The sequence below is a fragment of the Leuciscus leuciscus genome (assembly GCF_965113295.1).
Source record: "Leuciscus leuciscus genome assembly, chromosome: 24".
In the NCBI taxonomy this organism is placed as follows: domain Eukaryota; kingdom Metazoa; phylum Chordata; class Actinopteri; order Cypriniformes; family Leuciscidae; genus Leuciscus; species Leuciscus leuciscus.
The window spans coordinates 21,403,996-21,419,663 of NC_138723.1; the positions used below are offsets into that span (position 1 = coordinate 21,403,996).

General features: G+C 38.7%; 1 protein-coding gene across 1 annotated transcript; it reads left to right on the forward strand.

Annotated features, from left to right (window-relative positions):
- Positions 1–1,600: 1,600 nt before the first annotated feature.
- On the forward strand, positions 1,601–13,809 carry LOC309488658 (hormonally up-regulated neu tumor-associated kinase homolog A-like). The gene is made up of 9 exons (XM_082156932.1): positions 1,601–2,158; positions 7,829–8,121; positions 8,373–8,428; positions 9,459–9,594; positions 9,685–9,812; positions 11,664–11,787; positions 11,876–12,044; positions 12,138–12,294; positions 13,104–13,809. Exons 1-9 carry the CDS (start codon positions 1,919–1,921, stop codon positions 13,763–13,765), a joined length of 1,965 nt encoding a protein of 654 aa, XP_082013058.1. The 5' UTR covers positions 1,601–1,918; the 3' UTR covers positions 13,766–13,809.
- Positions 13,810–15,668: the final 1,859 nt, after the last annotated feature.

Genomic DNA, 15,668 nt, shown 5'->3' on the forward strand with positions numbered 1-15,668 from the left:
AAATATACTTAAAACTGAAGTGGTGCAAATAGTGTCAAAATATTTGAAAAAGATGTTTATTGGCCTATACAATTTGCATACGGCATTTCTAATAAACTCATTGTGGTGTAACATCAGGAATTTCAAAGAGGTCACAGTTGTTTACCTCATAGCTGCAAGGAATGTTGAGGCATGCAAACGAATGAAAAGGTTGTTTTTCCTTAGAACCTATGCATGCAATTTGCATATTAGCAAGAATGGACTGGCAAATCCTGTTTTGAGCTTGTTTCGGCACTTCTGTGGAAAGCAGTGTGTCATATGCATCAATAATATGCTAAATCTAAATACATTTTCATGACCACTAAAAGATTTTGTGATTTGTGCTCTTGACACACCTGTAATTAGTCGTGTGGATGGTTACTATATGTCACCAGGTAAAGAAGATGAAGATGAAGGAGAGTTTAAAAAGGTTTCTTTAAACAAAATGGAAGGTTTCTTTAAGCATTAAAGTGAAACTAAAGGTGAATAAGTCAAAATAACTGACACTAGTAAAACCATTGTTATTTTTTTTTAAAGGGCTGCCAGTGACAGGCAGTTTTCTGACAGATTTGTTAACAACAATAACAGAACATTACACAGTCCATTTGAACTTTTAACCATCAATTTAAATAAATTGAATTGCACAAACCTGCCTAATAAATGTTACTTGTACACTACCGTTCAAAAGTTTGGGGTCTGTAAGATTTTTAATGTTTTTGAAAGAAGTCTCTACAGCTCACCAAGGCAAAATACATTAAAAACAGTAATATTGTGAAATATTATTGCAATTTAAAATAGGCTGTTTTCTATTTTAATATATTTTAAAATGTAATTTATTAATGTGATGTCCAAGCTGAATTTTCAGCATCATTACTCCAGTCTTCAGCGTCACATGATCCTTCAGAAATCATTCTAATATAATGATTTGCTGTTCAGGAAACATTTCTGATTGTTATTAATGCTGGAAACAGTTGTGCTGCTTCATATTTTTGTGGAAACCGTGATATGTTGTATTCAGAATGGTTTGATGAACAATGTTAAAGGAACAGCATTTATATCAAATCGATTTTTAAATGCAATTAGTAATCAGGAAGAACTGTAATAACTAGATTGAAAAGTTTGAAAGACAAATTTATACTGACTTGTCTTAAATTCAACTTCAATTCTTGTTTAAAAAAACATAGATTGGTCATCTAGGTCAGGATAGATCGGCCTATGTCCGGGGTGTTTGCTAAAGTGTTGCTAGGTGGTTGCTAGGATATTCTGGGTGGTTGCTAGGCTCTTGCAGGGGTAAAGTGTTGCTAGGTGGTTGCTAGGATATTCTGGGTGGTTGCTAGGCTCTTGCTGGGGTGTTGCTAGAGGTTGGTAGGGTGTTCTGGGTGACCACACAGACATTCCCATCTAATTTCTTTCTACGTTAGGAAATTCAAAAGTTTTTGTTGCTCTTTAACTTGCACTAAAACATGTGATTTACCATCCAAGCAGCCTATGTAATATTAATAAAAAAGGCTTGTCTTCTTTAGAGATACAAGCTCAGAAACATTTACAATCTGTTGATGTTTTTCATATAGAGTAGGCTACCTTGATGAAATCAAAAATGAAATTTTGTTATTTAACAATAACAGTATATAACAGTAAAGATGATTAGGCTACTTTGTAGGCCTATTTGTGAACACACAGTTGTGAACGACAGGCCATAAATCCAAAAAAACTACGCATTTGCACTTGCTTTGGTGCTGCCCTTTGACACCCTATAAACAATATTCTAGATCCGCCCCTGGGTGGCGCGTGTCAGGTTAGTACAGGGGACAGGGATTCAGATGTCTCATTCTCATAGAGCTCTTAGTAAGCAGTAGCAGTAGATTCAGAGGACACCGGGTTTCGTTCAACAGGCGCAGTGATGCCCGATGCAGGAACAGACATGGGTACGGACAGCGGCAGGATTTTTGGGATGAAAGCTAAGGTTCCCGTAGCCACAGAAAACATCCATCCTTCGTCTCTAAGCAACGGTCCTCCAGCTGACATCCTCCGAAACTTTTACCACACGAAAAGAGTTGGGAATTATCTGATCGGGAGGAAGCTGGGAGAGGGGTCGTTCGCCAAAGTGCGAGAGGGGCTTCATGCGACCACCAGCGAGAAGGTGAGATTTGTGAACACTGTGAAAATGGCATAATAGTTTATAAGTAGCCTAATTTGTTTATTTATTTGTTTATAATTCTCTAAGCACGAAATTTGTTTGAAAGAGAAAGAACAAAATAGAAATTGGTCAAAATCCAGCCTTGACTAAGGCTAAATGCTGTAGTAGATATAGTTGTTATTTCCAGTGAAAATGTAAAGTTAAAAAGAGAAATAACATCTATCTAAATTGTTTTGGTCAAACCCCCCTCAGTGTCAATGTGGTAGGCTAGCCTACACCACGAGTTGAAATCTCTGTTGGAATTGTTATTTAGAGAATTATTCTAAAAACAAATATTTTCCGTCAATGTTAATAAAGTTTTAAGCCAAATTTTATTTCAAAAGTAGGCCTACCCATAAATCAGTTTGTGTTGGCTCCTACCTTGGGGAAGAAAAGCAGAAACATCATCCCCTGATCATCAGGTTGAGTTGAGAAGTTTCTCATTGGTCTTATGTTCCCCTTCATACACTGGCACAACAAATCCGATCTTTTACTCACACATCTGACTGACACAGATCGGAATCGGTTGCCCAAGTGTAGCCTAAACACAAACATCCGCAAGAGATCCGATCTTTCGCATCCGATCTGAGCCGCTTCCAAATGTGGTTTTAAATCAGATACATATCCGATATCCTGTTCTCGCTCACAGCTTTGTATTGAGGTGGGAACTTTATATTTATCTTTGTAAAGAAAATAAATTGCGCGAACACCGAAACATTCAAGAGCTGGTTAATAATAATAATAAAGTAATAATAAAAAAGTTTCACTACTGAAAGCTACATATTTCTCAGCAATGAGCAGTGGCGGATTAAGACTACTTGGTGCCCCTGGGCACTGACTCCTAGAGTGACAGTCGTTGAGCGTACATCGACAGTGGGATAGAATAAGTGCACTAAATAACGTCCACTATGGTTTTGGACACCACTACAAATGGCTGTCCCCTCAAATATGGGGGGCGATTTCGGATTCAGCCCTGGAGTGCTAAATGGTGCGTTTCCAGTAGCCTAGCGCGGACGGAGCAGAGCGAGCGTTTTCAGTTCATATAGAAGTTTAGCTTCACGCTCACGCGCGAGCTTAAAACTCTACTTACATCTCGCAGTATAATGTGAATCTGGCATCCACAAAAAAAAAAAAAAAAAAAACACTTATAAAATAATTAAAATAATAAACTTTCAACAAAACATTCAGGGAATTTAGAATATATATATAGCCTACCCCTGCCTAGGCCTAGACTAGAAATACGTTTGAGAATTAATCGCTTGTTTTAAAAGAGAAAAAAATATTTGCGTGGTGCCCCCCTGGACATGGTGCCCCCTGGGTACTTGCCCAATTCACCATATGGTTAATCCGCCTATGGCAATGAGGTGATAACTTCACTGTAATTAACACAAGTTTCACTAGCCTGCGTGCGAGCGCACGCTCCATCTCTCCCGCTGTCCCTTTCTGGTTAATTCATTCGAATTCATAATATATATATTGTGTACAGTTGAGACATAGGTACAGTTGCGTTCGCAGCAAGCACAAGTTGTGATTTTTTGCTGTGCACATGCGTATTAGTGTCCTCTTTGATCGTGGGAAATTTGAACAATGGACGCATCTCCGATCCAAAGAAATCGGGAAAAGTTTTTTTTCTAAGGTATGACGTTCACTTCACCATGCACTCTCCACAATGAATAGCTTATTATCCTTATGTGACTGTTAAACGTAACTGGTATCACCACAAACGTTATTCTGTGCAAAACTGGCATATTTCATGGTATTGTGTCATGCAAGGTAATTGCAGAATCTAGAGAAATGTGCGAGGTGGCCAGCGGGGGAGACACAGGTGTATCATCAACTGTACCCCCGGTAGAGTTCTATTAGGAAACACACTGTTTACTTGTTCAGTGTTATAATAACAGGTTAAACGTCGTAATTAGCCAGCATAGGACGCAAATGAAAATAAAAAAATTATATTAATTTAAACTGTGTATTATTAATAAATATTGTTTCATATCTTGTTCCTGCTTTATCAATTTTAACCAGTGGAAATTTAAATAAAATGAATGAATATAAATGGATGAATAAACAAAAATGTTGCCCAAGTGTTATTTTCTTTATTTTTCTTTATTTTTTATATTTACAATGAATGGTTAGTTACCTTTACATCATTAAAAATGGGTGTCTCAACTGCACTGTCTCAACTGGACCACATATGGGTACAGTTGAGACAAAGTTGAGACAAAAAGCACCTTATTTTTATGAGCTAATTGTGGAAAATATAAACTACTTGTGGGTTTTATTGATTGATATATCTTAGGCCCCGTTTACACTGCCAGTGAAATGTGACCCAATTCCGATTTTTTGCTCACATGTGACACAGATCGGATGTGTTCTATGACAGTGTAAACAAGAAAAAAACGCATGCATTCGGATATTTCCAGATCGGTTTCAGGCCTCATTCATATGTGGAAATAAATCGGATATGTGCCAATGCGACTGTCATGTAAACAGGAAGATCGGATTTTCTGAGGCATTAGGCAACGTCTCCGCGGTTTAATGACGAGAGAAACCCCGACGCAGATCTGCAAAGGGACGGATGGCCCGACGAAACGTTGTCATCGTAGGAGAGGAATGTGGAGAGGGTCACGGGAAGTGTTTTCATATGACTGTAAATTTAACGAAATTTTTTGTTAATTTACATTTATTCATTTCAAGCAATTAGTAATTTATTTGTAATAAACGCTTTAAGTGGGCTATTTAAATTTTAAAAGTGCTAGGACTATTTACATATTCAATTATATTTTTAAAACATACGCGCAGATTGTGATGTAATATTGTGTGTGCATAGAAAGAATTTGTCCGCAGCCGCTCAAAAAAGAAAAAATAAAATTGTTCACAGCTGCTCTACTCCTGAGCGCAACTCCTGTCAGTGTTGTGTAAGTACAGGCTCTAGGCAGTTTTTTTTTTTTGCGTTAATTTCTATTTCTTGTCGCTGTGCAGGCTCTTTATTGTATAACAGTGAACAGCCCCCTTAATGTATGTGCCGTAGATCGGTCCGTTGCATTACGAATGAAAGCAGTATCAATAATGTCAAATATGTGATGTGCAGTCAAGTTCGGCTGTGTGTATGTTGTTTTAACGAGTGTTCTCACCGACACGCTTGTGATTCGTGGAGTTTTAACGAGTTTTATAGACATTGTTTCTTATTCAAAAGTGGTGTTTGGCAACTTTGCATATCGCAGAGCATGAAACATATTTTGTGTTCGTCTATTTGTGCAAGAGAATTTAACCCTTTAAGCATGCGCGATATGTTTCAGATAGTAGCCTATATGGCAAGTGTAAACACATGAATCGGATATGGGTCACAATTTAAAGAATGTGTAAACAGACAGTCAAAAAAATCGGATATAGGCAACAAATCAGAATTGGGCATCAAGACCTGCAGTGTAAACGAGGCCTTAGTCTACAAGCTAATGAAATGTCATGTGGCATGTCATGTGGAAATTCACTTCTTTTCAGTATCTATTTTTGTGTGAAAAATCAAAACGCAAAGAGTGTCTCAACTGTAGGCTACTCAGTCTACACTATTGGTCTACTTTATTTCACTTCAGAATTCTAGATCTGCGCTGTAGATAAACGAAAAATATTTCGTTTTTATTGACTATATCTGTTCCGTCAGATTTTGCGCTGCAAAACATTCATGAGTCATGATGACAGTTGTTAACTTCTTCTCCATGCTGTAAAATAATCATTACCACCCGACATGAATTATATAAATCATTTTAATATCACGGCCATCAAACCATGTGGATAGTAAAACGATCACGAAATTCATATTGGACGGGAATTAATGTAGCCTAAACACAGATATCGGATACAAGTCCTGTCTAAAGTGAGTGTAAACAGTCGGGCCAAAAAATCGGATCTGGTCAAAAGATCGGATGCAGGCAATCCTTGAGCCTGCTTGCATTCAGGTGTCTATCTCAGATTACAGATTAACACGATTTATTCTTCATAATTTTATATACCAGCAGAATGTATTTTTCAATATGTGTTTTACTTAGATGTGATATCTGGTTTATGACAATTTATATTTAGAAGTTAATGTTTGTTGACTGTGAATATGTAACTTCCTCTATGAGTAGGCCTAGGGTGTGTTTTTCTTTTTAACTGGCTGCTGATTGTTTTATGTTCAATTGGGTGAAGCTTTTATTGGCATAGCCTACTTAGAAAAAAAGTTGTTTGCTCTTCCAGTGAGTGAAATTAAATATCTTCAAAGCATATCCGAGATTTGTTCAGTCCTATTGCCCCCTTTCACTCTTGCTGTGGGAAGGAGTAGAGGCTGTCCCGGGCAGAGCTGGGTAGGTTACCTACAAATTGTTGTCAGTTACTGATACCAAATTACATGACAAAAATGGTTAGACACATAATCCTCAGGTGTCGGTTGTGTATAAATGCACAGAGACTAAGGCTGTGTTTACACTTTGCATTAACATGCGATCACCGTGATCCGATCAAGCAGATCAGATCCTAAGCCAATCAGGACATGGTGTGTTTACACCTGTCCACATCAAGTGGTTTCTGTATCGGAATCACAGATCGGATCTTGCTTTTTTTCTGATCTTGAAAAAAAAAAGGATGGCTCCGGTGCAAAGTCGACCTGATGTGGTTTTCTTTCAACAGTTTTCAGTCGGGGTACATTTCACAAATCTCGTAAGTTACATTACACTGCAGCTGAGATCCGATCACAATGCGTCCTCGACTACCTCCGAACCTGGACACGCGGATAACATTCCGATCAGAAGCGAATTTACACTTGTCTTTTCAATGTATATGTGGACAACATCCGGATACAGGTCGCATGTTAATGCCAAGTGTAATCGCAACCAAAGGAGCATCAATATGTCTTTAAAGGCACACTATGCAGTTTCCGTTTTTCTCAAACAGCGACCCCTAGAGTCGCTGTGGAGTACTTGTATTTAACGTCTCATAAATACCACTCGGGCAGAGCTGTGTCTGCACTCTTTCGACCGTGCTTTCTTCGTCGACTCTGCCATGATTAACGTCTGAAATGCGTGCTAGTGTCTTCCATAGAGGCTGCTTTATATGTTGTTGATGTATGTGACGTCGTGCCAGCATGAGACAGCATGCAGGATTATTTATTGACTGTCAGTGTCCCTTTAAGAGTGAATGGACGGATCCAATATACTGCATGCATGTTCTTTTTCAACTGTTTACGCTAAGAGAAAAACGACTGTTTACGTGCCTGCTGGTCAAGACAGTAATTTTGTACACACACTTGTGAGTATTTGACCATTTATGCGCAATTTGGTATTAGCGAGCTGTTTGTGAGTGTGCATGAGCGCTCTATCTCTAAGAAAGCGCGCGAGTGCTGAGTGGTTTAAACATTGGCAAGTCTTTAAAAGAAATCCAAATTATAAACTTTAGTGACTACAATCGATCATTTGTCCTTATCCCTCCCCCACTGATTCCTACACAGGAACTCGGGTCAAACATTCAACCTATCCGTCTTAGTCTGGCTCACCTCACCTGTTCAGGGCTGTTAGAATAATTCCATACATAAAGAGACCAATAAACTGTCCTGTTATGTTTTCTATCTTGACGAAACCTCCTTTTTATTAACCTTCACAGGTGGCGGTGAAAGTGATTGACAAGAGAAAGGTCAAAAAGGATTCGTATGTCTCAAAGTACTTGCGGCGTGAAGGGCAGCTTCAGCAGATGATCCGACACCCACACATCACCCAACTGCTGGACATCCTGGAGACAGAGAACAGCTACTACCTCGTCATGGAGCTCTGCCCTGGTGGAAACCTCATGAACCACATTTATGAGAAGAAAGGGCTGGATGAAAGAGAAGCCCAGAAATACGTACGCCAGCTAGTCATGGCAGTGGAGCATCTGCACAGGGCAGGAGTTGTTCACAGGTGAGAAATCAAAAAAGTCACAGGGTGTGAGGTCATCGATAAGGAAACTTTAAATGAGACTTTCCAAAGGAACAACAATTAGTGAATTAATTCTGAAAACTAACCAATTGTATATACTCCAGTGAATTAATTCTGATAACTAACCAATTGTATATACTCCGTAATGTATACAAGTCTTTATTAGAGCACAATGGGCAGTTACATCTTTAAGAACTATTGTGGCATAGTTTATTTATAGTTATTTTCAACAGAGACTTGAAGATTGATAACCTCCTACTTGACGAACAGGACAACATAAAACTGATCGGTAAGCATTGTTTGAGATTTACATTATGCAAGGTTTGCTCCTCCTGATAGGTTTACTTAACATCACAAAGTCACACTAATAAGTCCTAAAGCAGCGGTCAGGAACCTATGCCTTGTGAGGCACATATGGCTCTATGACAAAAATCATGCCGCCAGGTCTCTCACCTTTTACCAACAAATGATCGAAAAAAAATTAGACCCACCTTATCAGCTTTCTGCATAAAAAACAGCCAATTACAAATCCTTTGTTGTACAGTCTAAAGAAGGTAATGAAAAGTTTATCATAACATATTTCAAGTTGTACCGGAAAAAGGGCATGTTCAGTGCTGTATCACGATAGAAATCAACGGCAAACCACTTATTTTTCTATGGTAAACTAGAGCTCCTGCACTCAGATTCAAGCTGCTATGTAGCTTGTTTGTGGTAATGGCGAAAAGAAAGATTTTTAGAGAGACAGCGAAAATTTGTAAAGTATATAAAAAGTGCCTGGACAGAAACATATACTTTTATTGAAACTGGTGCTCTGCTGCACCAAGAGACATCTTGAAGCATTTCACCGGGTACTTTCGCTTTTGCCACATCACAGACACCTTTTATATTTTTATACTTAAATATACTTAAATGTCCTTTTATATACCAATTATAATATATGCATTATATAATATATTTATAATTATAAAAATGCATTAACCAAAAACGAAAAAATGCATTTTCTCTTTGGTCAAAAAAGGTTCCTGACCCCTGACCTAAAGTGATGTGACATGAAAGTGTTCATCTTTAGCATGTGGTGAAGACTGATTGAGTAATCAGTATCTCATTAAAACCGAACGACCTCTCACCTCTCTGTTAAACTGTTGGCAAACACATGGCCTTTATTTAGCAGTTGTGTGTGACAGACGGGGTTAGTGTTGGGAAGCCATATACACTTTTGCATCCCTCATAGTGGGAAGGTATTTAGAGTCAATCCCTCTATGAGCCAGTACACATAAACATTGTCTTATACACAACCCTCTCTCTGTTTCCCCATACAGATTTTGGCCTCAGCAACTGTACGGGAATTCTGGGATACTCTGATCCCTTCAGCACACAGTGTGGCAGCCCAGCATATGCCGCACCAGAGCTTCTCTCAAGGAAGAAATATGGGCCCAAAGTGGATGTCTGGTCAATGTGAGGTCACAAAATGTGAAGCACTATGTTCTAAGTTCACATTGAGTAATTTTTTTGGGGATTTGACTTTATGTATGTTTATAATTGTAGAGGGGTGAACATGTACGCCATGCTGACTGGTACCCTACCATTCACTGTGGAGCCATTTAGCCTGAAAGCTCTGCATCGGAGGATGGTGGACAAAGATATGAACCCTCTACCTCCATCTATCTCTTCAGGTATTGACAGAACTGCATATCTGAGATTTTCAAAAAAATATTTATGACCACAAAGATCACATCCAAACAGGAACAAGCAACTATTACATGCTGAAAATTAGCCTGTGTACTCTTACCAATTACGTTCTAATAGGTATCATGCTCCAAAAGTTGAGCATGAATGCAGTCTTTGTGAGACTGTACCATTTTTTTAGTCCAGTATGGTGCTTTTGAATGCTTAATTGAAAAAAAATAGGGATGGTCTGGTGTCCACTGTTGTTTTAAATATCTCAGGAGATGAAAGACAAATCTAATAAAGCAGCGAGTCTTCATGAAACATCTAATTATCTGACTTATGTCACGCTATGTTGTTAACCTGTATTCCATAGAAATACATTCCCGAGTGTCAACACCATTGCATGTGTAATCTTTCTGTTTTTATGAAACCATTATATAGGTCATCATTTAGATACTTATTAGTTTTTATGTCATCATATTGAGGTTTTACAAAAGTGGTTGCGCATTTACTTTTCCATTTACCATTGTGCAATTCTCCTTTAACTTTGTTTTTTTATTTGACTATTACGCATGGTTAATTTTAATGGCAACAAACACATACTCAAAAAAAAACACAGTCAGCTCATAAACACTGTTCACTGCAAATATGCCAGACAAGTGGCGGCTTATTTTTCAAACACAGGTAAAAACGGTTTTATTCTCTAGAAGAAATTATAGGATCTGCTTTATTCAGATATTTTTATACTATCTGTAAAGACGTAAGGTATTTCCATAGTATGTAGTTTAGCAGTCGTCTTATTATAGAAAAGAATACTGTAACAAGGTTGAATAGTTCAGGGAAGAAGGAGTTGGGGACCAGCGAATGTTCAACGTTACTTTAATATCATAAAATAAACAAACACAAAATAAAAGTAAAGCGGGAGCCCCTCACGGACGACTGCCACACAAACAACAAAACACAACGTAAATATCCTCCTGGTCTGGTCCTCTCTCGTCCTTCACTGTCATCATTCATTCTTCTATCCTTCCGGTGCTCCTCCGTGAGAAACTTGAGGCTCAATAGCAGTCGCGCCACCAGCCTCGCTCCGTTCCCACGGCTCCGCCTTACTTGCTACAAATACCATTACCATTGTATTACACTGAACGAAAATATGCAAGCAGAATTCCAGACTGTTCCATTCCACTGTTTCCTGCAAATATGCCAGACAAGTGTCGGCTTATTTTTCAACCACAGGAAAAAACGGTTTTATTCTCTAGAAGAAATTATGGAATCTGCTTTATTCCGATTTTTTTAATACTGTCTGTAAACCTTCCAAAGATGTAAGATTTTTCCATAGTATGTAGTTAAGTAGTCATCTTACCATTGATTAGAATATAATAGAATACATTACCATTGAAGTTCAATGACCTAAATGATGCAAGCAGAATTCCAGATAAATTCTCTTGAAAATGATGATACTGCCAACATTGCGGTTAATCACATTCTGTGGACTTTTCCATTGCATTACACTTACGTGAGCATTCTCAACAACAGATGAGTCATTCACTACTAAATCTGTGACAGTATATATTACAACAGGATGACGCAGTGTTGAAATGAGATTAGCCTCATTATGTAAGACCATAATTTAGCATCTCAAGGACGCAAGGCTGTGCGGTCATCCCTTGACTAATGCAAGATGTAGAAGAATCATAATGGCCACAACATTATATGCCTGTCCTGATAAATAATGATTTATTTGTCCTAATACATAAATTAAACCTAGAGACTGACCAAGGATGTGCTTATAATTTTCTTGTTTACTTAAAGTAACATAGCACAAAGTCCTCACTTTTTCCTGTCTGTGTTCACAGCTGCCGTCAATCTGCTGAAGAGACTGTTAGAGCCTGACCCCGACAAGAGACCCAACATCCACCAAGTGATGACCGACTCGTGGCTGCAGTTGGGCAACAATCACACTGGAGTTCCTTACAATAGGTTAGTCATCTAATATGCTTTAAGCTAAATTGCTTTTATTACACCTTTTATGACATTGTGACCTAAAACATCTCCTTTTAACTCTCAGATTTCACACTGAGGAGATCAACCATACGGTTCTGCTCCACATGACTGAGAAAATGGGCTACAAACACAGTGAGGTGCTGAGTGCGGTGCTCACTAACAAAGCTTGCCACACACTGGCTGTATACTTCCTTCTCAACAACAAAATGAAGAGACTCTCAAAAGAGTACAGGGTAAGTTTGAGGAACCAACATCTACACGATTATCCTTCATAGAACCTTGTCAGATGTGTTTCCTGGGTGTTTAACATACTTTCTTTCTCACAGGAGAAACAGTACAATATGGAGAAAGAGAAAAAAAAGAGTGAACTGTTTCAGATCCAGTGGAGGAAGCACATTGAGAAGATCACGATTCCACCCAAACAGACACCCGTCTATCTCGCTGTGAGCAAAGGCCCTACCAAGGAGAAGAAACAAAGAACTGGTAAGTGCCAAGACTATATACACAGTTAAACATAGACATGTATGAACCAACCATGTGGTTAAGACGTGATCTGGCACACAATTGATGCGCGACTTAGATGTATGTGAGAATAATTATCAGAATGAAATGAAACCGTTTTTTAATATAGCTCTTTGTTGAAGGCAGCTTTGGAATAAGCTCTGTTGCCTGAGGGATAATTCCAGGTTAGCAAATAGGTTGACAGTAAATCAAACAAATGTAAAACCTTCAGGGCGGTTCAAGATCACCAGAAAGATCAAGTTGAAGATTAAAGATGACTTCATTAGGCACATGTAACAAATGTATAGAAAATCTATTTCACACACTCTCTCTTGCTTGTTTGGCAAGTCATGTGACTATATATAAGTATTTCAAGCCTCAAAGATGTTTCAACTCCACAAACTCAGTATAATGTGTGAATCGTACAGTTGGTTGAAATTTTCATTTAGGGCGATAATTCACCCAAAAGTGAAAATGTATTCAGCCACTCACCCTCATGTCACTCCAAACCTGGAGCACAAAAGATAATTTTTCTAAATATCTGCTTGTTTGTTTGTCCATACAATGAAAATCAGTTGGGTCCAAGGCTGTTTTGCCTGACTTTCATTGTGGAAACGTTCAACAACATCTTTTCTTAGTTTAAAATGTAAATGTCCAGCACTGAATTACAAAAGACTTTCCCTAGGCCATCAGACTTTCTGCATGACAGTACTATAAAGATATTTGCTTGTACAAATAAAGACACGAGTTGGATCTGCCCTGAATCAAACTCTTTCTCCTATCAATTTCAGGTCTTCTGAAAGCTGTGACTGGAGGTTTTAAAGATGTTTACTCAGGACGTGGTGGTTGCATCACGTCCTCCTCTCTGGGGTACCTGGAGATCCACCCCCTGTTCCCGAACAACCCTCGGCCAGCCCATCCTACACCCGAGACCCAGCCGCCCCAGAAAGACAGCTCCAAAGAACCCTCAAAAGCTGTCAACATCCCTGTTCGCCCACCTTCCTCCCTCGGCGCTCATTCCTGGGCTTCCGCAAGCAAGGAACCAAGCAAAGAAGCTTCTCCATCACCATGGTACAAACTGACCAACGGAGCACTTTCTCCGCCTCGACATGTGTCTGCTTTTCAACCCGATAGCTCATACTTGAAGAAGGCCACGATCCCCAGCCCACCTTTTCTCATCGTCAAACCTCAGCCCAAGAAAAGTCCTCCCATTTCAGACTGGTCTAGCTCCTCAGATTCAAGTGTTAGCCCTCCCAGCAGCTGGGGTAGTGAAGAACCCGACAGCCCTCAGCACCGCAGCAAGTTCCCTTCCATGGGTATCGGGCAGGTTCTAAAGAAAAAGCTGCCGCCCTTCAGTTTCAGGCCAGAGCCTGCGGTGGAAGTGGATTCTCCAATTCTCTACCATATGCAAACTCTGCTCTGTGCCTCAGGGGCTCTCAAAACCCTGCGCTGAGGATGAGAACATTTTGATTATATAAAATCATATGTATGCAGTACCATATTAAAGAGTGTCACCTGCACGCCACACCAGCCTCTAGTCTCACGGAAGGAGATCTGTAAGAATAAAAGGACTGGTGACAGTGATAGATGAGAGAGGGCCAGATCTGTACTTTTTTTTTTTTTATGTTCATATGCGGCAGTCGTCCATGAGGGGCTGCCGCTTTACTTTCGTTTTGTGTTTGTTTATTTTTTAATTAAGTTTTTATGTTAAAAGTTCACCGGTTCCAGCCTCCTTCCTCAAAAAACGTAATAAACAAACAAACAAACACAAAACGAAAGTAAAGCAGCGGAGCATTATGTAAAGTAATAGATTGTGCAATAGTGTATACTTGATGGCTGACCTGGTTATAACAAGAGATTCAGATATGCCTGACATAGAACTCAAGTGTCTTTAATTTCATGGGTTTAAAAATGATTAATGCTGTCATTTTCACAATAGATTTACAAAGCAGACCTCTTTCACATTCATGTGCACAGAAAACGTATGAGCAATGAAAAACTTTTTTTCTGATCTCAACTGCACTTCCGCATGCACACCAGGCATTTTTTTCCCCAAAGAGATGTCAGTTTTTTGGTAACATGTCTTTGTACTTTTGTTATGGTGAAGATAAATTTGAAGGACTTTTGTAAGTTTTGTATTGATTTGCCAAGTCAAAGGATATTTTAATGGTGTAAAATAAATAAATAAAAATAAATAAATAAATAAATATATGTATATGTGTGTATATATATATATATATATATATATATATATATATATATTGAAAGATTATTATTTGAGTTCTGAATTTTCTATTCTAATGCAGTATGTATTACTTTTTTTGACACAAATAAATGCTAAATTTCAGTTGTTTTTTTAAAACTTTTTTTTACTATATTTTTTAATGGTAGTTAAAAGAGTTTGTCACAGAAACTAACTGTCATTTACAGAGAAACAGGTGACCTGGTGTAACCTGTGTGTGTGTGTGTGTGTGTGTGTGTGTGTGTGTGTGTGTGTGTTAGCAGCTCCGATTACCTCACACAAACACGCCCTAAAATGTCAGAAACATTTCTGCCTTTTATGTTTAAACCGGAGTCAGACAATGATGGAGAGACTCAAGAAGTGACAACATATAGAATGCAACAGGACGTTTCTGAATGGTTAGTTGATGCATTTATGAAGCTGATGTGGAGTTAACTATATTCAAGTCATTGATTAGCATATTCTTTCATGATAATCTAAATCGCTAGAGTGGGAACTGTTGTAAGATGCCTACAGAGTGACATGCTATTGCATTTGTGTTACGTTAAGTATTGGAATAAATGTGAAAAGACGGATGCGACAGCTTGAGCAGACTCACAAATGTGCTCTACTACAACTCTTCCTCTTATCAACACTGCTTGTATTACTGTGGGCGGGGTTTATGTAAATGTTTGGGTTTGTGATGTCACTAACCCGGGAGGAAGCTTGTGTAGATCCTACCAGCCTTTTGTTATAGTCCTTAAAAAGCGATTTCTGTAAAAGAAAATATCTCACTTTGCTTTGAACTGGAATCGCAACTTTGCAGATGTTGTTTGTTAAAACAGCAACATAACACACTAACTAAAGTTAGAAAAGTGAAATCATAATCAACCACCCAACACTCTATTATACACCCTCTTGTGCCCCTGTACAGGAGACCAAAAAAAGAGGGTGGGGGTAGAGTGACCCAAATGCAGTCTCTTCATGACAAATATGGAAATAGTGTCTGTGACATCACCATAGACAGTATAAGAAATGGACACAGCTACCCCATAGACTTCAACGGAGAAAAGTGAAGTCAATTAGAAGCACTCTCTTCCTGATGGCTGAGCGTACTGCGCAGCCTCAAACTGAG